At 35.9% G+C, this 25,596-nt stretch overlaps 1 protein-coding gene across 1 annotated transcript; it reads right to left on the bottom strand.

Moving 5' to 3' along the window:
• Nucleotides 1-17,267: 17,267 nt before the first annotated feature.
• LOC111056639 (BTB/POZ domain-containing protein 6-like) lies at nucleotides 17,268-22,433 on the bottom strand. Its single transcript, XM_039432047.1, has 3 exons — nucleotides 22,330-22,433; nucleotides 20,136-20,317; nucleotides 17,268-18,969 (listed from the first exon to the last, which is right to left on the bottom strand). Exon 3 carries the CDS (start codon nucleotides 18,952-18,954, stop codon nucleotides 17,851-17,853), a length of 1,104 nt encoding a protein of 367 aa, XP_039287981.1. The 5' UTR covers nucleotides 18,955-18,969; nucleotides 20,136-20,317; nucleotides 22,330-22,433; the 3' UTR covers nucleotides 17,268-17,850.
• Nucleotides 22,434-25,596: the final 3,163 nt, after the last annotated feature.

Here is a 25,596-nt window from a genome sequence, read left to right as displayed (position 1 = left end):
CTACTGTCGCACCCCCATAATTCATATTTAAAGATATGCAAGATCAGTCCCTCTTCTGTTGAATAATGAGTTGTACGTATAAAAGTGCGTACAGATATACGCGCCGCGAGCATGAGCAATTCACTTTTAATCAGCTGACTATATCTGTTTTTTTTACAGAAACGGTAAGAGACAGATATAAAAAGCTTGGCATCAGCTGATTAAAAGTGAATTGCTCATGTTCGCGGCGCGTATATCTGTACGCACCTTTATATTTATATATTTCTTCATTCACGATAGCCATATGGTACATTTGATTTTTAGTATCACTTATATAACAGGTGACATGTCAGAACAATAATAATGATAGTAATTATTCCTATAATTGGTTGTATACTGGAACATTGAAGATTTCAATATGTGGCCTGTGTTGAAGAAGTGAGTTCTTATAACATGAACGTTTTTTTTTTTTGAACGTGCGTAGAGAGCTCCTAGTTTTGACTTTTGGCTCAAGTTGTAGTTTGTTTGTGGTTTTGTGTTGTGCTTCTCTGTATGCTTGACAATAACTATGGAATGATTTCATGAATCAACTATAAATTTTGAACTCATATTTCTTGAATCATAACTCAAATCGAGCTCATTTACCCAAGGAGTTGACTCACTGCAGAACTCCAGACATAGTCTGGAACACATCCTCTTTGTTAATTACATGCATTGAGCTTTTTCCCAAGCAGGTCATTCACTATCCGATTTGTTGTCCTGCATGTGGTTCAAAATTTAATGTTGAATCGTACATTTGAGCGTTGTTGGAAGTCTTTTCGGACAAGTTGAATCAACTAGAGGCCCAAAACGAAGGTCCGACGTCCAACTAGATTTTAGTAAATTCGTATGACTTTTGTTGGTTGGGAGTCCCTCGCAGGAGGGTCCCACCTCGCCTGAATGTATAATTTGAGCCGTCAATGAATCTTTCACGACTGTCATACTTCAGCCGGGACAGATAGTTTAATGTGTCCATCCGATAACACGGAGGCCTTTTTTTCTGTCAACTGAAAATTGGAGATTTCCATCAACATCGACCGAAGTTGGAGACGGAGCGTGAGGCGGAGTGGTGGAACTATCCGACTAGTAGAGTAGTTAAATGGCTTACTGGATGTCTGCCTGAAACTATTGAGAGTTATTTTTCTGTAATTATCTGATTCCCATTCTATTATAATACTTATTTTACCTTTTTTGCACATACCAACTTGAAAGAGAAAGATGTGTGAGTGTGTGTGTGAATGTAGCATTGAAAACTTTTTTTCACTGACCTCCTACTTGCATAAAAATTGTAAATAATTTGGCAAGTAGTATTTTTATTTTGACAGGAACTAACTGTATAGAAGTTTATATCTTTATTTCACTGAGTTGTGTTTTTTTGTCAAAATAAAAAACGATTTGATTTGATTTAGTTCTACTTAGTGGTCCAACAAGCTGGACAAGAAATTGGATAGTGATTGGCATGCTGAAGCATGTATATCAATGATATACTTTGGAGCTTGAAACGTTTTTCTGCAACCAATTTTTTTCTGAGTCCATGAAGTCAAATTACGTGATAAATCAATTATAAATATTATTCAACATACTCTCTAATTATCAACTGAACGCAATCCTGGAAGTATATGAAAGATACTCATTTCAACGTATCCTCATAAATGAAAACCATTCATATGATTGGGAATCCCATTCATTGATTTCTACACATGGGACCAATTAAACCCAAATAGAGGTTCTGAGAGAAATTTCTGTATCTTGCTTGGTGATTTGTTTGGCTCGTCTTTCTGCCATTCTGCCATCGAAATGAGCTGGCACTCAGTTAATGGAAGGTTTCTGTCACACGCCTACTTTGAAGAGGTTTTCCAAAGTCAAAGGTCTCTTTCGCCTACTCTCACCCTACTTCATCTACTGACTTCTTTTTCTTCTTCTTCTTCTTTCTCTTCTTCTTCTTCTTCTTCTTCTTCTTCTTCTCCTCCTCCTCCTAATCCTCTTCCTCCTCCTCCTCCTCCTCCTCCTCCTCCTCCTCCTCCTCCTCCTCCTCCTTTTCGTCAAAGTCTTCATCATCATCATCATGATCATCATCACGTCTGCTCCTTTTGCCTTTTATGTCTAGTAGCTTCTATTTTGCCAGCTGTTCTTTTCCTTGTCAACAGACTTCTCCTGCTTCACCCCTCTTCTACTCCCACTACTATGATTCCCCCTAACCCTGAATAAAACTAACTTAAATAGAGGTCAGTCAATTTAAACTCTCCTGTTCAATATTATTCAGCTGTTGAGGTGCATTTTTGTTTGTGCCTGAACTTCCTTAGTCGACGAAGACAAGCATTGTTGACATTCATATTGTCCAAAATTCAAGTGTGCTAAAACATCTATGAAATAACTTTCCATTATTTGTGTTTATTATTCAAGAATCAAAACATTTCTAATAATATCAACATATTGTCATTTAAGAGTATAAACAAGTATAAACTCAACCTCCCACATTGAAACATAATTAGACATAATTTTTTATGTTATTTAGACAAATAGAAATCCACCCTATTTGAGATCCAAACCCTGGCGTGGTTGACGACGGCAATCACACACAAACGAAAACCAGGCTTCCGTGGGAATTCTTCTCAACTATATTGCAACTTGAGTCTCTCATCTCTCCGGATTTATAGCTGTGAGTATTCGTGGACTAATTTCCCCTCTTGATTCTCACAATAATCTATTCATCTATTAATCTATTCTCTTCTCTTGTATTAGTTTTTTTCCATAGTTACTCTTCTGATGAATCATGTCAGTCTCAGATGTCAATAGAAAATTGATGTTCTAAAATTACTTTCAGTATCGAACAAGATTTTCTGATGGATCTGACAGAATGTTGAGAATTTCTGTTAACGCATTCTTGTTCATTCGTTCATCTATTTATCGATTCATTCATTCATTCAAGGCATTTGTGAAACAAGGTTTAAATGTCCTTATCTCCACTGTTGCTTTTTTCGGAATGAATACAATATAGGTCTGTCCCAATGTTCATGTCAGAAAATGTTGTGGAAGATGTTAGATTAGCCAAAGGATAAAAAATAATGCACTATTCTTCTACGGATTCTCACCATGCGATTGACAATAATCAACTAATTCTCAAAACTTATTGGCTTGGAGAACGCAAACTATTATTCTTTCTTTAATATATTTTCTGGTCATATTATTCAATGTCAACAATCATCAAGGGGTTGATTGAATAGTTTGAACACTCCAGAAGACTTTCATCCCTCTCCATTACAACAAAATCATATAATCTTTATCAAATCCGATTCCATTTTCATATCAAAAGTAATTATTATCAGTCAAATTGTATACGTCATAGTTCGTACTCACTGTTTATAGTTTTTATGAAATGAGTTGGTAATTTGCTTATATTTTTAACTGAAATCTCAAGCTAAGATATATAGATACATGAATTCATGAATGAAGTAATCCCGTCTAATCAAAATTATCCCTCCCACTCCTATTTCCAAATACCAAATGTCCTTCCGCAAAGAGCAAACGAGACGGACCAATAGAAGGACATTTGGCATGACATAAACTTTACAGCTGAACATAAAACAGCTGGATGGAAGGGTTTCAGTCACCCTGCGATGCAAGGTAGGCAGGTATCTCTTCAAATTCCGCCCAGGATCATGATTGTGGCTGGAAGAGTGTTTTTTTAGAGGAAAACCGAGGAATACATCGATAAAACGCACCTAACCTGAAAACAGTCGGTCTGACCTTTAATGCGTGGGGGCGCGCCTACCTTACTACCCGCACACAAATTGCAGTTTGGGCGTAAGGTGGCCTTTTTATTTTCACTTTAGGGTTGAGTCTGTTCTTCTTCATTCCTTCTCCTTCTCCTCCTTTTTTCTCTGATCCAACTCTTCTCATTCAGCATGAGAGCTATATCCTCATTCTATATGCATCTTTTGATCAGTGTTGCTATTTTGACATCTCTCATCGTCCAGCTCTATACTACTGCTTCATGACTATCATAATTATCATTAACGTTCGTTGCCTGGCAACCCTTCACAGAAAAGGTTTTTATTAGTTCATTCTCCAAACTACTTAATAGTATATTCTGTTACGTCCTCAACAGTTCCACTATTCATTACTATTTTTTTATGTATTTTAACACGACGTGCAGTCGATTATTAAGTAAATATTAAAAACTTTCACTTACTGACTGGAGTACTTTCAATCGTCTAGCGATCATTTTCAACAGTACTGTTGAAGAACAGAGAATGATGCACTGATGAGGAACAAATATAGGAATAATAGTGAAGATGATGGTTTTTTGATCCATTCCGAGCTGCTTTGTATAAACACACTTTTTCAACAGTACTGTTAAAAATGATCGCTAGACGATTGAAAGTACTCCAGTCAGTAAGTAAAAGTTTTTAATATTTACTTAATAATCGACTGCATGTTGTGTTCAAATACATAAAAAAGTGTGTTAATACAAAGCAGCTCGGAATGGATCAAGAAACCATCATCTTTACTATTATTCCTATATTTGTTCCTCATCAGTGCATCATTCTCTGTTCTTCAACCTATTTATTTATTCAGTCACGTACATTATCACACCTTTGTGAGAAGGCACAGCAGGCTTATGCCCAGAACTTTCCCTTTTCAAATTTCTGCTACAGTCCAAATTGAATGTAGGTTAAGCCACTATCACTTATTAAAATAACAATTTGCACTTGAAAAAACTAACAAATCTTCAATCAAAAATAGATATCATGAATAACTAAATCTCACAGAATTAGAAACAACTATCCAAAATATCTAAATTTTGAATAAAACTGGAAAATTTTGAACCAAAAACTTCACTCACTATCTTCATGAACTGCATTGAAACTTTCATCATTATTATGCTTTATTTTCATTCATATCTCCTATTTCCATATTGAATGAAAAAGACTAAGAAATTGTCAAAAAACACTGATTTATTGATAATTAGAAAGACCGGTTTCGGTTATTACACCATTGTCAGTCTCTGATAAACTAAAACTAAATACAAGAGCAGCAGAATTTATACTAGTGGGCGAGTACTGCTATTGGTCGAGGGCATGAACGCCTGCCATTGGCCTAGTGGCCTAGCTAGACAGTCTCCTCCCCCTCAACGGTGTGACAAAATGGCGGCTTAAGCAACAGAATCGCCATGATAATAAAATTTACTTTGAGTAGTATTAGTGTTGTTGGTTGCTATTGCCACATACTTTGGTATAACCTTCAGTTTCAAGCATTGTCTATTGAAGAAAATGTTCCTTTCTGCTACTCCATACTTGAGTTTCAATTTAAAATATAACTTCACTTGTTCAGCTTTACTTGCTAGTTTCACTTTTTGTGTAGTTGAGAAGTTGATATTGTGGTAATTATTCATATTGAATGAAAAAGACTAAGAAATTGTCAAAAAACCACTGATTTATTGATAATTAGAAAGACCGGTTTCGGTTATTACACCAATGTCAATCTCTGATTGTTATTGATCAGAGATTGACAGTGGTGTAATAACCGAGACCGGTCTTTCTAATTATCAATAAATCAGTGGTTTTTGACAATTTCTTAGTCTTTTTCATTCAATATGAATAATTACCACAATATCAACTTCTCAACTACACAAAAAGTCTCCTATTTCCATTTCAGGAATCAGTGATTCATTCCTCCAATTCCTTACTTCTCTTAATTTATTAATACGAATTCCTCTTCTGCTATATTTTATTCACATACCTCCATACACTTCTTATCCACTATTCATCTCCATATGTGTTTCATCTAAAATAAACTACTGCACTACTGTAGAAGCTCTTGGCTGATAAATATACGACTGCAACTAGTCGTAAATATCATCGAAATGCTGTCTCGCTGTGCCACAGTCTGTCTGTGACGGTGACATCGACGACTTCGACGGAAAACTTTTATTTTTAGTCGTAAATCTTCATTAGGAGAGCGATGCGGGGCGCGAGCTTCCCACGTGTCATACGTGTCGAATACTGAAAAGAGCGGCGACTCAAATGTCAAGTTCACTCAGAGTAACATGCTTCCATATCCAAACACTTCTTTGGTACTTCGCTCTGCTGATTAGTTTTCCATGACTGTTTCTTGTGATATAGACATGAGATCTCTCGATGATTTGGGTGTACTTGACATTTCAATGTACAAGTATTAGAGAAAGAAAATGAAATAAAATATTTAGGTGTAGTATTTATTTATTTATTCGTTGATATAATTACAAATCATATGAATATGATCGGGATAGAACAACAGGCATAGCCCAAAACTATTCTGTTCCCAAATTTTGATAAATAATGAAATGTCCGAAAAATAGGTTATGTTCTTACTGAGGAAATTTGAAGTTCAAAGTTCTGTCCAAGAATATATATTAGCTAGAAATTTTGAATTTAGAATGATTAAAATACCAAATTATAGTCAAATTTTGCACTTAATATCACCGCACTTTGAATAAATTAAGTTATTTTTATAAAATAAGTATTGGATGTACATTTACGGTGGAGCTCGCACATTTCATACATCTGTTCAAAACTTAGAAAATTAATTTATAAATTCGTTCAATTAAGGAATGTCCTTCCTATCTAACAATTAAGAATGGTATTTTTGGCACTGATACAGTCAATTATCTGCTATGGTATTGTATCCTGGGGAAGTTGTGGGAGTTCAATTTTGCAACCTCTTATAATACTTTATAAGAGTATTTTTAATAAAAATATGTTTAAAGAGACCCATAAGATATCCAACCGAAGTATTGTATAGAGAATTTGGCGTTTTTAGTGTTGATACCCTATTTGAAATAAATCTTTTGAAGTTTGTGTATTAAGACGTTCAGAGTTTCCAGTTATGGATGAACATGTATATTCCACTCGTCGAAATCTTGCTAATAAATTAAAAGAACCCTTCACAAGAAGTAGAGTGGCCTCCTTACATGCTTTTGCTGAAGGACCACGACTTTTCAATAAACTGCAATCAGATATATCAGATGCATCCAGTTATAATTTGTTTAAGAATAGACTTAATCGCTTCTATGAAGAAAAACGTTTAATAGAGGTGTGATATTATTTACAATTTTTTTTGCTGTCTTCATTCGAATCTAGGCTTGTTTTTTTTACTTATTTTTTTCTGGGTAATTTATTGTTAAAGATTCATAATCCCATCTTGTGAAAAGCACACTGATTATTGTATAAAATTTACTTTATTGTTTGATACCTCAAAATTGCTATTGTATTATAATTAAGTTGACTCAACTAGAGAGCGAGATATCCCTCAACACAGGTTTAGCCTAAAGAGGAATGCACTGTGGTTCTTTCTGTTACATGCTTAATATTATTATCTATGCTCAATCATTATGCTTAATGTATGTATTTGTATTACCAATTGTAAAAATGCAGTGAAATAAACGAATTATTATTATTATTATTATTATTTGGTTTATGTCACGGATGTACTGATAGTTCCATAATCGTGGTTGATTATTTATTGATCGAGGCAATTACAGTCTAAGACAAGATCTATCGAGTATAGTCTAAACTTAATCTTGCCAAACTTGGAGCATGTATTTAATGAAGAAATCAATAATCCCATATCACTGTCAATAACATAAGAATAGAAAGAGTAAAGCACTACACATGGTAACTATTTCTACATGTTTAGGCATTCATGTTATTTTTGAGTGTCAATATTTTATATTTTAGAGCCATCAACTCGATATTTGACATTGACACGTGATAATAGCATGCATGTAATAAATGAAGAAGAATAGAAAAAGCAAGGAAAATTCATTGAAATGTGTGCCTTATTAAACAACCACAACATAACTCTAGCCACAAAAGTTCGCTTCTTGAGATGTTATGTCTCTTCACTGTGTTGCTGTATGGAGTGGAAACATGGACAGTCACACAAATACTTTCTATGTGGCTAGAGGCTTTTGGAATGTGGCTGTACAGGAGGATGTTGCGGATGTCTTGGGAAGACAAGGTCACTAATGTGGAGGTCCTGTGTCGCACGAATAAGAAAACGGAAATCATGAACACTGTAAAATGTCGCAAGTTACAATACTTAGGTCACATTAAACGGAATGAGAAGAGATACGTACTGCTGCAGCAAATACTCCAAGGAAAAATCAACAGCATATGAGGGGAGAAAGAAGAAGAAAATCATGACTGGCAAACCTGAGGCAGTGGTATGATAAATCCCCAGAGCTGTTTCGCATCGCAACCAACAAAGTCAACATTGCACTGATGATCACCAACATCCGAACCGGATAGGCAACCTTACAAGAAGAAGAATGACATGTTCATATGAACATGCTGTTCGGACGTTATATGAATGTTCCCCTTTGTTGTCTGGCGTTGTGTGGTGGAGGGGGCAATTGAAGGGTGATGCGTATAGCATAATTGTGCCAGTTGCCGTTTGCCAGCCAAGCGAACAGCTCACTTCTCGTAATGTCGATTTTTGCAAAGTGATCTATTGATTTATTGTGATTTATTACAAGTGTCGTCTTGTCTCGTATCGTGATCTGGACCCGGGATCCTAGAAGCAAGGAGGATTTGGACATGAAGGTAGGCCTATGTTATTGTGCACTTAGCCATTTAAATTGTTCAACTTGCTACCCGACGCCAGACAACCCCAAAAAGTTCTCGATGTAATTTATACAGTCCAAAAACCAGAGTGCTGTTTGAGCCAGCCTCTGTCGAATAAACACATGCCAATGGTCGAATGTACAAAGAAATATATACATGGCAAATCTCTATCCATATATCATACCAATTTTCAATGAAAATGACCGAAAATGGAATTCAACAGAAGTCAACGAAAAAGCTAAATTGGAAAAGCAATAATATTCCAGGAATACTGAACATACCTAATCAATGGTAACTACATCAAATTGAATAATAACACATCAATCACTATACATGTATATTCTAGAATTTGGAAACACAAAGATGGTAGATTCTATTAGGAAGCAACTGCTGGAATATTATCACTGTATAATAATTATCTCAAATATACAATGAAAGCTATATAAATAGAGCTAAGGACGTTGAAGTTATAGCTTTCATTGGATATTTTGAATAATCTATATATATAAAAGCGAAATGGCACTCACTCACTGACTGACTGACTGACTGACTGACTGACTGACTGACTCACTCACTCACTCACTCGAAGAACTGAAAATCTACCGGACCAAAAACGTTCAAATTTGGTAGGTATGTTCAGTTGGCCTTTTGGAGGCGCACTAAGAAATCTTTTGGCAATATTTTAACTCTAAGGGTTGCTTTTAGGGGTTTAAAGTTCGTCTTTTAGCATGTATATTCTTCTTCTCCCAACCTCTTAATTATAATTGAAATTTCCATATCATATGTTACTATAGAACTATAATCTAGATAGAGTACCTCTTCGAAACAGTTGTTAACTGGCAACTAAATTAATAATTTTGTCAGGTTGGCATTAAGTTGAGTTGACTTTGTTAGGTTGGCACCAAGTTGAAGATTTAAATGCATTTATCGCGGAAAAATTGATTGGGCACTGCTACTTCAATCCTGGGAGTACTATATTACTAGCCGTCAGGCTCGCTTCGCTCGCCATATCCGTTTAGCCAGACGTTTAGTCTGGACCCCCGACTGGATTGTCCTAACATATGATAAAAATGCTCAAATGACAAATGCAGGCGAGCGAAGCGAGCCTGCTGATCTCATTCTTGGACGATCCAGTCGGGGGTCCAGGGGGCGGAGCCCCCTGGCTAGACAGATATGGTGAGCGAAGCGAGCCTGACGGCTAGTTATTATTATAAATAAAAAATGATCGAAATGTTAAAATCCTTAACGATTAGGTATTATTTCTTTTATTCTTATAGGAGCTTTCAATTTTATTATAGCCGACGATTGGAATGAATTATTTTATCAATTCCAATCTCTGAATTCTTGAGGAAATATTTTGAGAAAAAAAATCACGTTAATCTCACCAATAATATTAAATAATGAACTGCTCTACTTTTTAGGATTATGCAGATAACAATTTCTCACGTGCTATGGAACAAAATCTCTCGTATTCTGTAGAATGTCGAAGAAATGCAGTTTCTATTATTCTTACGAATCTGCATGCCGAATAGAACTACTTCAAGTGCCATTTTTCGCGCACGTGCCATTGAACACGTGATGTCTGGATCACGTGATGCGGTTTGTGGAGAGCCACGTGACCGCTACCATGAGGATGCACCATCATCTGCAACGGAGATTGTAATAAATAATTTCTCCGAGACGCCAGTAAAACATTCAGAGCTGTTATTTCCGCTCCTAAGTACTTCACGTAGTGCGCCGCGCTCTCTTATCTGCCTGCAAAGGGCGTAATATTGGCCGTGCATTCTTCAAGCCAACATTTGTTATTGAATTTCTGTTGTACGTGTCTGTCCAGACTCTTCAGACTCCCTCACGAGCCCCCAAAAAAGAATTCCATTCCTTTCCGCTTTTCTTCCAGTGCGTCACTTCCTGATTCGTGTGTGCTCTTACTCTTCTTCTCTTTCTCTTTCATATGGCACGCCCCCTCTCTGTCCCACAAGACTCATGTTAGTCTCTATTTTGTTTCTCCCTACATTCTAAGCTTCCATTTCCTTATCTAATCTCTTCAAGCTTTGCTATCGTTTTCCTATGAGCTTTCATCTCCTCTTTGTTTCTTCTCCTCCAACTTTAATTTTCTGTAAAAAAGAGCGTCATATACAGTGTATGAATGTGTGGATGTCTTGAGGGATGATTACATATCATAGAGTTATTACAAAATAACAAATTCCTTCGAATCAACTGAAATTAATCGATTTCTTCTAGGGGGTGCTCCTGGAGGCAGTGTTTTTCTTTGACGTCTCCTTGCACTATTGTATTTTCTGTGTTAATTATTGATTGTGATGATTCAATATTACGAAGCTTATCTTTTATATGCAACTATTTGAATAAATGAAATTTGATTAATTGATTGAGTTTATTTCTACCGAGATTTGTACCTCTTAGAGATTCCTATTCTATTGCTCTCATTGAGCTGTTTCCTATTTACTGTTTCTCAAGAAACAAGTTCAAAGCAGGTTCTTAATTTCTCTCTATTTTCTTCCATCCACCTTCTCTGTAAGTTCCAATCTGTCTTCCATTCAGCCCACTTTTGTTCTCATTTCCCTTTCACTGCTCTTCTATTCCCTCTTCAATCTTCTTCCTCGTCTTCTGCAAATCTCGCTTAAACAGACACAATTTTCTACTTCTCTCTTTTGCTCTTCCTATTCCTTCGCCTCTTCCTCATACTCTTATCCCTATTGTATAAGATTATATACTAGCTATTGTATATAATTGTATAAGCCAGTATATTGTAATCTACATAAATAAAGTACCCAATCAATCAATCAATCAATCCCCTTTCCCCGTCACCATTCTCTTTATTTCTTGATTCGCATCTACTCTTCATTTTTCACTATTTCTCCACGCTTCTCTTTTTCCTCTTTTTCTTCAGGCTCTACTCTCCCCTTTCCACAAACTAATTCAGTTTATCTTTCCTCTTTCTCCATCTTCCTTCCATTTTCTGCTCTTCACTATCTTCCCTGCTTCCTTCATCATGTTCTATCCTATTTCCAAATTCCTGTTTTTCACTTATTCTTCTAGTCTGTTCCTTCTTTTTCTTCTCCATATTCTTCCCCCCTTATTTCCCCAAAAACCGCCAGCTTTCTTTTAAAATTGCCTTGGAACCCTCTTCCGTGACTCTCTTGACTGCTCCCTTCCACATCTCGTAGACACGTGTTTGTATCCTCTTGACTTTTCATCCCCCTTCCTCTCTTTTTCCTCCTCTCATAGCTTCTTGAATTCCTTCTTCTTATTTTTCCTATCTTCTTCTTCACCCTTCTGTCTTGTCGTGGCGAACGATAAGCCAACATTACACGTTGCACTATAATGTATAATGTCTGGATGGGACAATCGGAGAATACTGCATGCTTATGAGTGGCTATTTTATTGGCTGTATGGCCACTATAAAACAATATTTGTCTGTGATTTGTCATCCATTACTATTCATCTATATATATAAAAGCGAAATGGCACTCACTCACTCGCAGAACTAAAAATCTACCGGACCAAAAACGTTCAAATTTGGTAGGTATGTTCAGTTGGCCTTTTGGAGGCGCACTGAGAAATCTTTTGGCAATATTTTAACTCTAAGGGTTGTTTTTAGGGGTTTAAAGTTCGTCTTTCAGCATGTATATTCTTCTTCTCCCAACCTCTTAATTATAATCGAAATTTCCATATCATATGTTACTATAGAACTTTAATCTAGATAGAGTACCTCTTCGAAACAGTTGTTAACTGGTAACTAAATTAATAATTTTGTCAGGTTGGCATTAAGTTGAGTTGACTTTGTTAGGTTGGCACCAAGTTGAAGATTTAAATGCATTTATCGCGGAAAAATTGATTGGGCACTGCTACTTCAATCCTGGGAATATAATATTACTAGCCGTCAGGCTCGCTTCGCTCGCCATATCCGTTTAGCCAGACGTTTAGTCTGGACCCCCGACTGGATTGTCCTAACATATGATAAAAATGCTCAAATTAAAAATGCAGGGGAGCGAAGCGAGCCTGCTGATCTCACTCTTGGACGATCAAGTCGAGGGTCCAGGGGGCGGAGCCCCCTGGCTAGACGGATATGGCGAGCGAAGCGAGCTTGACGGCTAGTCGTTATATAAGCTGCGTTGAAATTCGTATGAGAACAGCTTTTGAGTACTGGGCGCAATTGAAAAAATATAGAGGATATGGATAACAAGCAAGATACTAACAATCTTCTTATTATATGAAAGCTGCAAAAGACAAAAAAACTACGAAAAATTCACAGCCAATACGGCTGATTGTCTCGGAGAACCCACCTCTCAATCAGTTAGAGATCACACTGGAGGCTATGGGGAAACCTCCAAATCACGAAAATTTCACCCCCCTGGCACCCCTAGAGCCCCGCAAATTTTTTCGACACATTTGAATAAGCCTACCGAAAAATCGGTAATAGTATATTTTGCACTTAGGGCTGAAAATGAGACTTTTCCAGCTCGAAATCGGTTTTCAAGTCTGAGGCCGTAGGCTGGTGACTAGGAAACATGGAGAGCCGGAAAAACATTTTTGCCCGTGGTGCGAATGCTATTTTCTGCCACATTGAAAAATTAAACAATATAAATATATAATCATATTAGGCACTTCCGAGAGCAAAACTGGGAGGTCATAGCTCTAGCAAATCTGAGGTTTGAATATCAGGAAATTGTCCAAGTATATTTATTTTTTATCCTGATTTGTTTAAATAACCTGAACGATTATGTTCAATTATCATGTTTTAATGTGGTCGGTTGAGTTTATACTTTCAAATTTTATTGGAGGCGAAGCCCGCCTCCCAGCCGAAGCACGAAGCGCGGTGGCTGCTACCTATCCCTGTACGTTCATGTGAGGCAAATGATCGGGCGAAGCCAGTCTCTCAGATTGAGCGCGAAGCGCGGATGCTGCTGTACTCAACTCAATACAGTCATAAAAAACGACTGAGCGTGTGAAGCCCGCTAGCCAGCCGGAGCGCGAAGGGCGGAGGCAGCTACCCAAACCTATACAGTCAAACAAGTCGATTGAGCGGGCGAAGCCGGTTTCCCTGCTGGAGCGCGAAGCGCGGAGGCTGCTTTTCAACTCTGTACAGCCATAAAAGGCGATTGGGCTGGCAAAGCCCGCCTCCCAGCCGGAGTGTGTAGCGCGGAGGCTGCTAACCCACCCTATAGGGGCAAAGCCCCCTACCGAGCGCGAAGCGCGAGTATTATTTAAGAACGCATAATATTAGATTGAAAAATTCCAATATCCAAAATACCACTATCAAAAGATTAATAGTTGAATGAAAGTCATAATCATACTGAGAAAGTTCCATAGATGGGAAAATCTGTCAAAAGCTCGAGAATAATTCACCAAAAACCTATCAGTTTTATTGTTGGTCTCTTATTCATCAAGTAATCAGACCAAATAATGAAGTAATAGACGTTAAACTTTTAAGAGTTAACTTTTATTTCTCCCAATGTTACAAATTTAATTTTTTTTCCAACAACATAAATAATACCATCAATCCACAAAAATTCCATGAGTAGTTCAACATCAGAACACAAAAATATTCTCAAAATCATACTTGTCCTTCCTTCTATTCAAAAAAATATTCACAAAACTGTTACGAAAAAACCTTATCTCTCAACTCCTAAAACCTAAACTCAACTTAAAACCTCCGAACAAGATTCATAATCATTCACACAACTTGAATTTTTGTGGATAGAATCTGCAGAGAAAAGTCGAGTGGTCTCAAAAAGCTCGAGAGAAGCATTCTAGGGAAGAATGGGATGATGTTTATAGTGGAAATAATCTAAATGAAAAATTTTCAGCATTCACACAAACTTTGAATTATCATTTCAACGTTCGCTGTCCTATTAAAAAAGTCCTAGTTAGTGGAGGGAACATTAAAAATAAATGGATCACCGATGATCTCTTGAAGTTGCGGGATGATTTAAGAGCTGCATACAAACGCATGATGGAAAGTAGAGACTATGCAAAGCAGCAACACTATATGAATTTGAAGAGGTTCTATATAAATGAGGTTAAAATAGCTGAGGGTAAATCTATTGCAGATTCATTACGAGAGTCCAAAAATCTAAATCGTTCAGTATGGAGGTTAATAAATGAGGAGCGTGGTGCATTAAGAAAAAATGAAAACATTTACATAGGTAGGAAAAGTAGTGACGGATGAGGGAATTGTACTAACAGGAGGTTCTGAGGTCTCAAACTATTTGAATAAGTTTTTTCAGGAGGCTGGCACAAAGATTAATAACTCTGTACCTTTAAACAGTGTAGATTCCTCTGCATCTCATCCAGGTGACCAAGCAAACCCAATTAACAGGTTTATAGCTGCTCCTTTTTCAGAAGAAGAGGTGGATAGGATTGTGATTGGTTTGAAGGGAAAAATGTCTACCGGTCTGGATGGGTTGTCGACAATGGTAATTAAGTATTGTAAGGAGAACTTATTAACTCCACTCACTTATCTAGTTAATGAGTCACTAAAGAATGGTGTGTTCCCCAATAAATTGAAGGAGGCAAAAATAGTACCTATCCACAAGGGTGGTGACAAAAATGTGGCAAACAATTTTAGACCGATCACTTTAGGAAATTCTGTTGGCAAGGTGTTTGAAAAATGCATGTTAATTCGTCTTGTTGAGCATCTTATGCAGAATGGAATATTGGCGCAGGAGCAGCATGGTTTCCAGGAGGATAAATCCACGAAGTCGGCAATTGCATCCATGTTTGAGGACATGATTGACATGATGGACATGGGGAAAAAGACTGTTGGAGTTTTCCTGGATTTAAGCAAAGCTTTTGACTGTGTGAACCATGAAATCTTGATGAAGAAGTTGGAGAAAGTGGGTGTGAGAGGTATTGAGCTAGAGTGGTTCAGGTCATATCTCCTGAATAGGTCTCAAGTTGTTGAGATTTCAAGGGTGGAAGATGGGCAGTTGATGAAACATTTATCGAATAGTTTATCAGTAATTGCAGGTGTCCCACAAGGAAGTATCCTTGGACCATTGTTGTTTCTTTTGTATGTGAATGACATACCACAGGTTATATCACAGGGTAGAGTTCTATTATATGCTGACGACACTTCCTACATTTGTGGATCACAAGATGTGAATGTTTTAGAAATTGACACTTTTTTAAACATAAATTCCATAGCCCAATACCTTCAACAACTTAAGCTTGGAATAAATGAATCGAAATCACAATACTTACAGTTTAGACATAAGAATAACTCTAGGCCAACACATAATATTAATGTCCAGGTAAATAATACAAATGTTGACAAGCCTCTTTTTGTTAAGTTCCCGGAGATAAGCCCATATCTATACTTCGATTTCGACAAAATTCAAATGGCGACCTGGGAAAATGAGTTTTCATCGAAAATTTAAAGTTTTCCCAAAAACAAAAAAATCTTAGCCAAAACCATGAGTTCTCTGTGCCCCGACACCTCTGTGCTCCCTTAAATTTAATATTCAGGACACTTGTTAATTTTGATTTTTAATTAGTTTACCACAAAAAAATTATAATAAGCTTTTTTGTTCAGCTCGCCAAGTTAAGTGTATAGCCATAGCTAAATTTCAACCAAATTCAAATGGCGACCTGGGAAAGGAATGAGTTTTCATCGAAAATTTGAATTTTTCCCAAATATGAAAAATTCTCAACCGAAACTATGAGTTCGCTGTGAAAACTAAACACCAAATATGTTGCATACTACACTGGAGGCTACGGGAAATCTCCAGACCATCCAAATTCTACCCCCTGGCACCATTGTACTCCCACAAAATTTTAGGACACATTTCAATTTGGCTCCCACAAAAAATTTATTACAAGCTTTTTTGTTCAGCTCGTCAAGATAAGTGTATAGCCAAATTTCATCTATATCCAACAGGCGACCCGGAAAAGTGAGTTTATCAGAAACTTTGTGTGTGTGTGTGTGTGTTTGTGTGTGTGTGTGTGTGTGTGTGTGTGTGTTGTGTGTGTGTGTGTGTGTGTGTGTGTGTGTGTGTGTGTGTGTGTGTGTATGTGTGTGTGTGTCTCTCCCGATCCAGTCTCTCAGCTTGAGCGCGAAGCGCGGATGCTGCTATACTCAACTCTATACAGTCGTAAAAAAAGACTGAGCGTGTGAAGCCCGCCACCCAGCCGGAGCGCGAAGCGCGGAGGCTGCCACCTTACACTATACAGCTGTAAAAGACAATCAGGCTGCTATCCAACCCGCCTCCCAGCCGGAGCGCGAAGCGCGGAGGCTGCTACCCAACACTACACAGTCATAAAAGACGACTGGGCGGGCGAAGCCCGCCTCCCAGGCGGAGCGCGGAGGCTGCTAACCCACCCTACTGGGGGTGCAGGTGCGAAGCCCCCTACCGAGCACGAAGCGTGAGTATTACTTAAGAACGCATAATATTAGATTGAAAAATTCCAATATCCAAAATCCCACTATCAAAAGATTAATAGTTGAATGAAAGTCATAATAATATGGAGAAAGTTCCATAGATGGGAAAATCTGTCAAAAGCTCGAGAATAATCCACCAAAAACCTATCAGTTTTATTGTTGGTCTCTTATTCATCAATTAATCAGACCAAATAATGAAGTAATAGACGTTAAACTTTTAACTTTTAAGAGTTAACTTTTATTTCTCCCAATGTTACAAATTTAATTTTTTTTCCAACAACATAAATAATACCATCAATCCACAAAAATTCCATGAGTAGTTCAACATCAGAACACAAAAATATTCTCAAAATCATACTTGTCCTTCCTTTCATCCGAAAAAATATTCACAAAACTGTTACGAAAAAACCGTATCTCTCAACTCCCAAAACCTAAACTCAACTTAAAACCTCCGAACAAGATTCATAATCATTCACCCAACTTGAATTTTTGTGGATAGTATCGAACAAAGAAATCTGAATTTGGAAGATCACAGAAGAGTTTAAGCTTCAATCTCGATCGCATCGAATGTAAATGAAAACAATGCTTCAATTTTGATCACATTTCTTCCTTTAGCATCTTTGAAAAAATGTTCAGCATTCAGACTGTCTTTCTGTATTGTTGACAGTGGAAATTCGCTTCTGGCGTGAAGTTCTTGACCCATATGGTGGGAACTAGTTCCAATATGAAAATTATTTAGAACATGTTTGAGGCATTCATTTTGATTCCAAAGAAAAATATCAATGTAATTGTTCACAGAAAGTACTCTGAATTTTGATTTTATGATCATAACTTTCTTGTATTTAGAGCCTTCACTAGTATAGCCATAATAAGTGTTGGATTTTTTTTACAAAATAGTGACAATCCAAGTTCAATTGATCGAGCAGAATTGGTACATCGAACATGTATTGAGATTTCAAAGTCATTTATATACCTTTGAGATACAATACAAAAATCTTTTGTTTCAAGCTCATCATACACAACCTCGCATATTTTCTTGTGCTTATAATCATTTATATTGAAATCCATTGCTCGCGACTCCTGAATCATTGATATACTCTCAGCGGTCACCTTTGGATTCAATTTAATTCTATTGATAGCAATTGCATACTTCTCTTCACGGGTCAGAAGAGGTGATGGTTCAACTCTTTCTACAAATTCCTCCCCACTCATTGTCAGGAACCGAATGTGTTTTTTGAGATTGTTAAAACACGTGGCCACATCTTCGGCTGGAATTTCACGTCGCTCAATCTCAGCCAAAGCCCATCGCTCGAAATTAAAGAAAATCTCCACTTCAGACTTGACATTCAGTGAGGGGGATTTCAAGATGGACTCAACAGCATCTATGCTCGCAGTTGGAAAGTATGAACTACTCAAAACCTCCCCTGTATGTTGGTTTATAATTCTACTACACACTTCATCGAAGTCAGAGATGCAATACAGTCGACAAGTGTCTTGTAACTCCAAAACGCCGCATGGTTTCAGTTTTGTCTCAATATAATCTACGCATTTTTGTGGCAGGTTTGGGATTATGTATTTACGTGCAGCGGTGTAAGTGTGTAAAGCGTGGATGACTGATGTAAACTTGATCTCACCAGTGTATATGTATGTTTTCATACCTTGAAATCCTTCCGGTTCCAAGTCTATAACTTGAACTGGGGCTGTCTCCTTCAAATCTCCACAGAACATGACTTGAAAAACTTCACTGGCCAGAGAAAAAAACACCTTGTGTCCCTTAATAACAGTTTTTTGCTCACCCACAACAAATTCACAATCGCTGAGCATGTTGCTCTCCAATAAACGATGGAAACGGGTATTGAAAGCTGAATTTACAGATATCTCACTACTACTGCAGGATTTATCTCGGTTTTCTCCAGCTTTGGATCCCATATTTGTTGATTCGAACTGGAAAAATGGGAAGAATAAGTTAAAGAAGGATTTTTTCCTTCCGATCATTACTTTTTTAAATATGAGCACATAGAGTTCAAATTTTTTGGACAGATCATTAAAAATACGGTAACAGATAATAAATACATGAAATTCTAAGGATAAATTCTTCATGGTAGGATGGATATTGTTGATTGAATAAGACAAACATTTCTTAAAAGTATACATTTTTGAGAAAATTATTCAATTTACTAAAAATTACCAAAAATATTAAATCATAAATTCATTATGATGAATTGGATGTATTTCTCAAAAATTGATATAAATATTCAAGAAATTTTTGTCTTATTCCATCAAAAATATCCTATAATATTTATCTTTATAATTTCATAAATTCATCTCATCAAATTTAAAATGATCTGTCCCAAACTTTCAAACTTAATCAATCTCAAAACTTTAAACTAATCTCAAAAAGTAATGATTGAAAATAAATTCCTTAGAAAAAATTTTGATTTTTAGAGCTTGATAGTATGAATCAAATAGTATATAAATACACCAGTATTTGATTCATATACTATCAAGCTATATGTATAATTATTTATTATCATTGTGATAAATAATTATTATTGTATGATCTTTTTCAATATTCAATCAATAAATCAATAGTTTATTTTTCCTTCAAATATGCATACATGTTTATAATTATAGAAATACAATTACCAAAATGATTCAAAAGAAAAATAGTATTAACATAAAATGGGAGATCCCTGAAATGGTTGAAACCTGAGCCCAGGGGCCGAGTGTTACTAAAACATAATTATAAATTATGATAAATTAAGATAGATAATATTCTCAAAAAATACAAATATTAGGCAAGCATTTTCTCATGTATGTATTTATTTATACATTTATTACAGTGAGTAAAATCACTTGCAAAAAGTATTAATAGACTAAAGCCCACAACTGCTGCCATTATATTAACACACAGTCCAACAATATAGTTTATGGCAGTCACATTTCAAAATGAACAATTTACACCTCATAATCAAAATGACAAACAATTTTTGAATCCAATAATAGTCAATATGATATATATCAGGAGAGAAATTAGAACTGAATAATTGAAAGTATCCAGAAAACTGAATAAACTTGAAAAATTGGAGCTGAAAAATTATTATACTCACAATTCAAACTTTCTACAGCTGCTGATATGTTGCAGATAGATCTCACAGTTTTGTTGATATAGTAGGTTCGTAATTTTAGAATTCTTTTGGAATAAATCCTATACTCTGAGATAACTCGCTGAATTTCCTTAGAAAAAGATTCATTGGTCCTGTTAGCTGGTAGAAAGAGAGTTTCCCATTGTCTGTTGAAAACGAGAGAGTGTGTGAGCAAGATATTGTAAAATAATATCAGCTGTTGATTAATCAAATAGAATTACCAGTAGCCTTTGAAATTAATAATATATAATAAATAAAATATACAATTTATGAACTATTATTATTTTATTAATTTGAAAGGAGACTATAATTCTATTTCATAAATAAAAGAAAATAGCCCCGAATTCATATATTGTAAGAAGATAACAGCTGTTGATTTATCAAATTTGGAAATACTAGTAGTTCTGTGAACAGTAAACCTCATGCAGTATTCTCATCCACAACTACCTGATTGAAACTATAGACCTTATGGGAATACAGCAATAGACTGGATTCTCCACACATCTCACTTGTCATTACTTGTCATTCACTTATCATTCAAACATTAAGAGAAATGCCAAACCGTCGACTTGAATCTTAGACTTCACTTTGCTCGGTCAAATATTTGGAGCATTGCATGATTTGAAAAACATCTGGGAGAATTACTGAAATAAACTGAATGATATCAAAGCAAAAATTTTACGCTAAAGCTGCGTTCACATAAAAGTTAATCCTCTTATAGATTCTATTAGATTAAACGGAGCTTGACAAACATATATGATCATCATGAGTATGATAAGTTTCGTGGAATCTATAAGGACAGAGAAATAAACATTTTGTTAATAAGTTTGGTGTAAACGCAGCTTGAACCATGTTTACTTTTGTAGATAAGGTTGCATTTATAGATATTGTAACTTGAAAGTTCTAAGAGTGCAAAACTTGATTGTGGGTGAATTAAACTGAGTTAAGAATGGAATATAAACATAATATACATAAATAGAAAGAAAAAGGAAAATCTCAGTACCCTTTTTGAATCATTTGATCACAACATGTTTCAACATTGATGCAATTTTCAAGTGATATGAAGTAAATAAATAAATCCAGCAGTATTGATGCCATTTCCAAGTGATATTATGAAGTAAATAAATACTGCTGGATTCATTTATTCACTTCATATCACTTGAAAATGGCATCAATGTTGAAACAGTCATGTTGTGATTATAAATAATTCAAAAAGGGTACTGAGATTTTCATTTTTCTTTCTATTCATATTACAAGTTGCCCTATACAGAAAGGATATACATAATAAACATCTATATATATATAAGCGAAATGGCACTCACTCACTGACTGACTCACTCACTCACTCACTCACTCGCATAACTAAAGATCTACCGGACCAAAAACGTTCAAATTTGGTAGGTATGTTCAGTTGGCCCTTTAGAGGCGCACTAAGAAATCTTTTGGCAATATTTCAACTCTAAGGGTTGTTTTTAAGGGTTTGAAGTTCGTCTTTTAGCATGTATATTCTGCTTCTCCCAATCTCTTAATCATAATTGAAATTTCCATATCATATGTTACTATAGAACTATAATCTAGATAGAGTACCTCTTCGAAACAGTTGTTAACTGGCAACTAAATCAATAATTTTGTCAGGTTGGCGTTAAGTTGAGTTGACTTTGTTAGGTTGGCACCAAGTTGAAGATTTAAATGCATTTATCGCGGAAAAATTGATTGGGCACTGCTACTTCAATCCTGGGAATATTATATTACTAGCAGTCAGGCTCGCTTCGCTCGCCATATCCGTTTAGCCAGCCGTTTAGTCTGGACCCCCGACTGGTTTGTCCTAACATATGATAAAAATGCCCAAATGAAAAATGCAGGCGAGCGAAGCGAGCCTGCTGATGTCATTCTAGGACGATTCAGCCGGGGGTCCAGGGGGCGGAGCCCCCTGGCTAGACGGATATGGCGAGCGAAGCGAGCCTGACGGCTAGTTTATCAATATAACTGGATGAAATATCAGCTCATTCTTCAAAACATATGAAAATGCTCTCTGAAGCATGTCTCAACTCCAAAAATATTAGTTTCATCTTTGACCCATGATTGTAGAGTCTCAAATCTTCTCTATGTTTGCACAAAAGTCGATTTAATTTGAACCAAGATTAGATGATAATAATACCTAAGTTATTCTAATTATTTTTTTACAATTTTTCTATAGGTTGATCAATTCGTCTATAGAATATAATAATTTCAAGAGATTGAATCATTCCTATGAAGAAAAGGATAATATCAAAATCAATAATTTTAAATATTGATATTCAGTCCAGGCGCAAATGTCAGGAATAAGGCACTCCGTGGTCATTTTTGAGTAACAGCCGTGGAAGATGTCTCAATTTCTTCGTTATAGGTTGTGACGTCAATATGACATATGACTCACAATGGAATAATCGAATAAAACAAATCATTCTTCAGAAAGAATCAGCAAACTGAAACGATCAGCCTAGTCAAGGTAGAATTATTATAAAATTGAACATTCTCTTGTGATAAGAAGTACAGCTATTATCGCTGAAGCGATAAGAGATCAATAAAAGATCTAATTATACGGTAGTCGAAATTCTTTGACATAAATGGAAATATTGTAAATATTGTAATTTGTTCTTGGCAGACGTAAAAACAAAACATTTATGTAACTTAATCTGCGTTTACACCGGAGTTGATAACACGAGTTATTAATAAAAAGTTGTCAACTTGACTGAATCGACAAAAAATTCTGTTGAAAAAAGTTGATAACTCGTGTTTTCAACAGAAAATTCCTTGTTATTAACAAGATTCATGTTATCCATCGAGAGTCGGTAACTTTTTTTAATAACAGGTTACTATCTTCCCCGCAACCCCCTTGCCCAGCATCCCTACCCTACAATACAGCTGTTCCCTAATAACGACAGCTGCAGACAAAACACGTGACAAAGTTATTAATTTTTGTTGATAACAAAACTAGCAGCCAAAAGAAAATGTTATTAACTTATGTTGAAAACTTTTGTTTTAAACTCTGGTGTAAACGCATTATAATTTACTATAAACCGCAAAGCCCATGGTTTTTTTGTATTTGTAACATTTTATTGTGTTTTATTTGTTTCATAATTCTTTGTAATTTTGTTTTGTCTTGTTTTGTGTGTTTTTTTAACTAGCAGGGTACCCGTGCTTCGCTACGGGAATTGAATGATCAGATTATTTTTGTAAAATATTTATAACCTGAATTCTACCAAAGCCGTTATAATAGTTTTTGAGATTCATCAAACAAACAAAAATTTCTTGCTGAATATAACTTGAATAATAAATTAATATAGTCTCGTCACTGTCATAGAATTTTGTATCCGAAAAGGTGCTCTTCCTCGATGAAAATGTTATTATATATATAGGACCGTTTCAAGTCTCATTCAAATACATTTCTATAATACTTAGTTACCCAAAAATCGTTGTCAGTAAGTGTGATGATTAGTTGCGTTGCTATCACCTCAGTTTGAACAACACATTCAACTCTGTTGAAGTATACATTCAACTGCGTATTTTAAAAAGCAATTAAAAGTTAGCGATGCCTTATGGTGTCACCCAGTTGCTCTTATGCACTCATCTTGACATCGGAGAATATCTTTATTGAATCATGCAATGTTTTCAAATTATATTGCTAAATGTTATAACCACAGCTGTTAATTTTCTCTCTTCCTCTCTTTAGTTTTCATCAAACGATGGAAATTTCTGTTTCAATAAGCTGCCACTTGAATGATCAACTTTTCCTCTCAAGTTATCTCAGAGATGAGACTCAGCTCAAATTTTTGCAACACGGACCTACTATTTGCTAGGAGCATCTTATGATCTGCCCTCTATCGGTAATAAATAAAGAAATTAGGCCACAGCTTGGCATGAAAATTATGGAGTCTAATCATTTGAATTATCAATTATTGATGTGTTGGAAGTGCTCTGTAGAATAGTAGACTAATTGCAGCGAATTTTGTGGAATATTGGGCGGGGCTTAAGAGTCGACGTCGACTTTATCCATTGGCAATTAATATTTCCCATTGACAGTTATCATATTAGCAGTGATCATGTCATTTTTGCTTTTGCTTGATGCAATTGAAAATAAAATTCCAAATCAAGTTTATTTGGAATTGGTTGACTCTGGTATCCATGGATCTCTTGCTTATTCTGGAATTTCAGGCATTGCCTATCACTTAAGTTGGTTTACACCGAAGTTATTGACAAAATGTTGATAACTTAATCCTTATGGATTCTATTAGATTGAACGGAACTTGACTACTGAACACATATGTTCATCAAATGTTCACATTTTGTTAATAACTTTGGTGTAAACGCAGCTTTACTCTTCGTTTCACTTATTCAAGAGTGTAAAAGCAGCCAATCCACTGATTCTTTCTTCCATGGGAGTCCATTTATATCATATATAAGAGTCAATTCATAATAATTAGTCTAACATCTAATGTGGCTGATTTCTCATGTCCTAAACTTTACTACCATAAATTTAATATTATGATTTCTCATGTCCTAAGCTACCATAAATATTAAAGTGAGAATTTTCAAGTGGACATTTGAATAATTCTTATTGAATAATATTTAACATTCGTAGTCGAGTGGATAAGATGCTGGCTTTATGATTCAGAGGCCCGGGTTCAAATCCCGGCCCGGGCAAGATATTTATCTCGGGCCACTCCCGTGTTTCGGATGGACACGTTAAGCCGTCGTTCCCGGCTGCCTAAAAAGCATTCGTTAGGTCATGTCAGAGGCCCTGAAATTGATCAGTTGCGACCTGAAAACTCTGACACCAGACCTGAGCCAGCCAGGTCACTCGATATTATTAATATTATTATTAACATTTAAATATTTTTATATGAATATATAATTTAACATTTGAATAATAATTAAAGTGTTAATTTGAATAATTCTGAATAGACTTTATTCAAATTTTTTAAAAGGTGTGGATAGAAGCCTTGTTGCAGCAGACCAAATTTTCTCAGAATGTTCAATTTCACATTCCTTTCTACAACGTTTTTTGACAAAGTTGCAATAAATAAATCAAGTTATTTACTTAAATGAATCAAGCAACTAAAACACTTCGAATGGGAATGTCGTCCTCCATTTTGACCATTAGTGTCTTACAAATCAGAAACGTTAAAACCTGTAATAAATTAGATTTTTGCGTGAAATCTCGAGGTGTCTAGACGACATAATTCCTCGAATGAAACTGAATTCCGTGGCACAAAGATTCGACTCACGTAGGCTACCCTTCAGTGATCACCGATTATTATTCATTTCTAGGCAGAGGGAGGCAGTAATTGAAAACCCATTAAGTGCCCATCCAGAAATGGCATATTGAAGGCACGCGTGTGCTATTATTGCTTTCATAATGCCAGAGAGACTACCAGCATTCAAA

The sequence above is a fragment of the Nilaparvata lugens genome, chromosome 7, assembly GCF_014356525.2.
Source record: "Nilaparvata lugens isolate BPH chromosome 7, ASM1435652v1, whole genome shotgun sequence".
NCBI lineage: Eukaryota > Metazoa > Arthropoda > Insecta > Hemiptera > Delphacidae > Nilaparvata > Nilaparvata lugens.
Note: the sequence above shows the minus strand (reverse complement) of the source record. Positions and strands in the feature narration are given on the sequence as shown.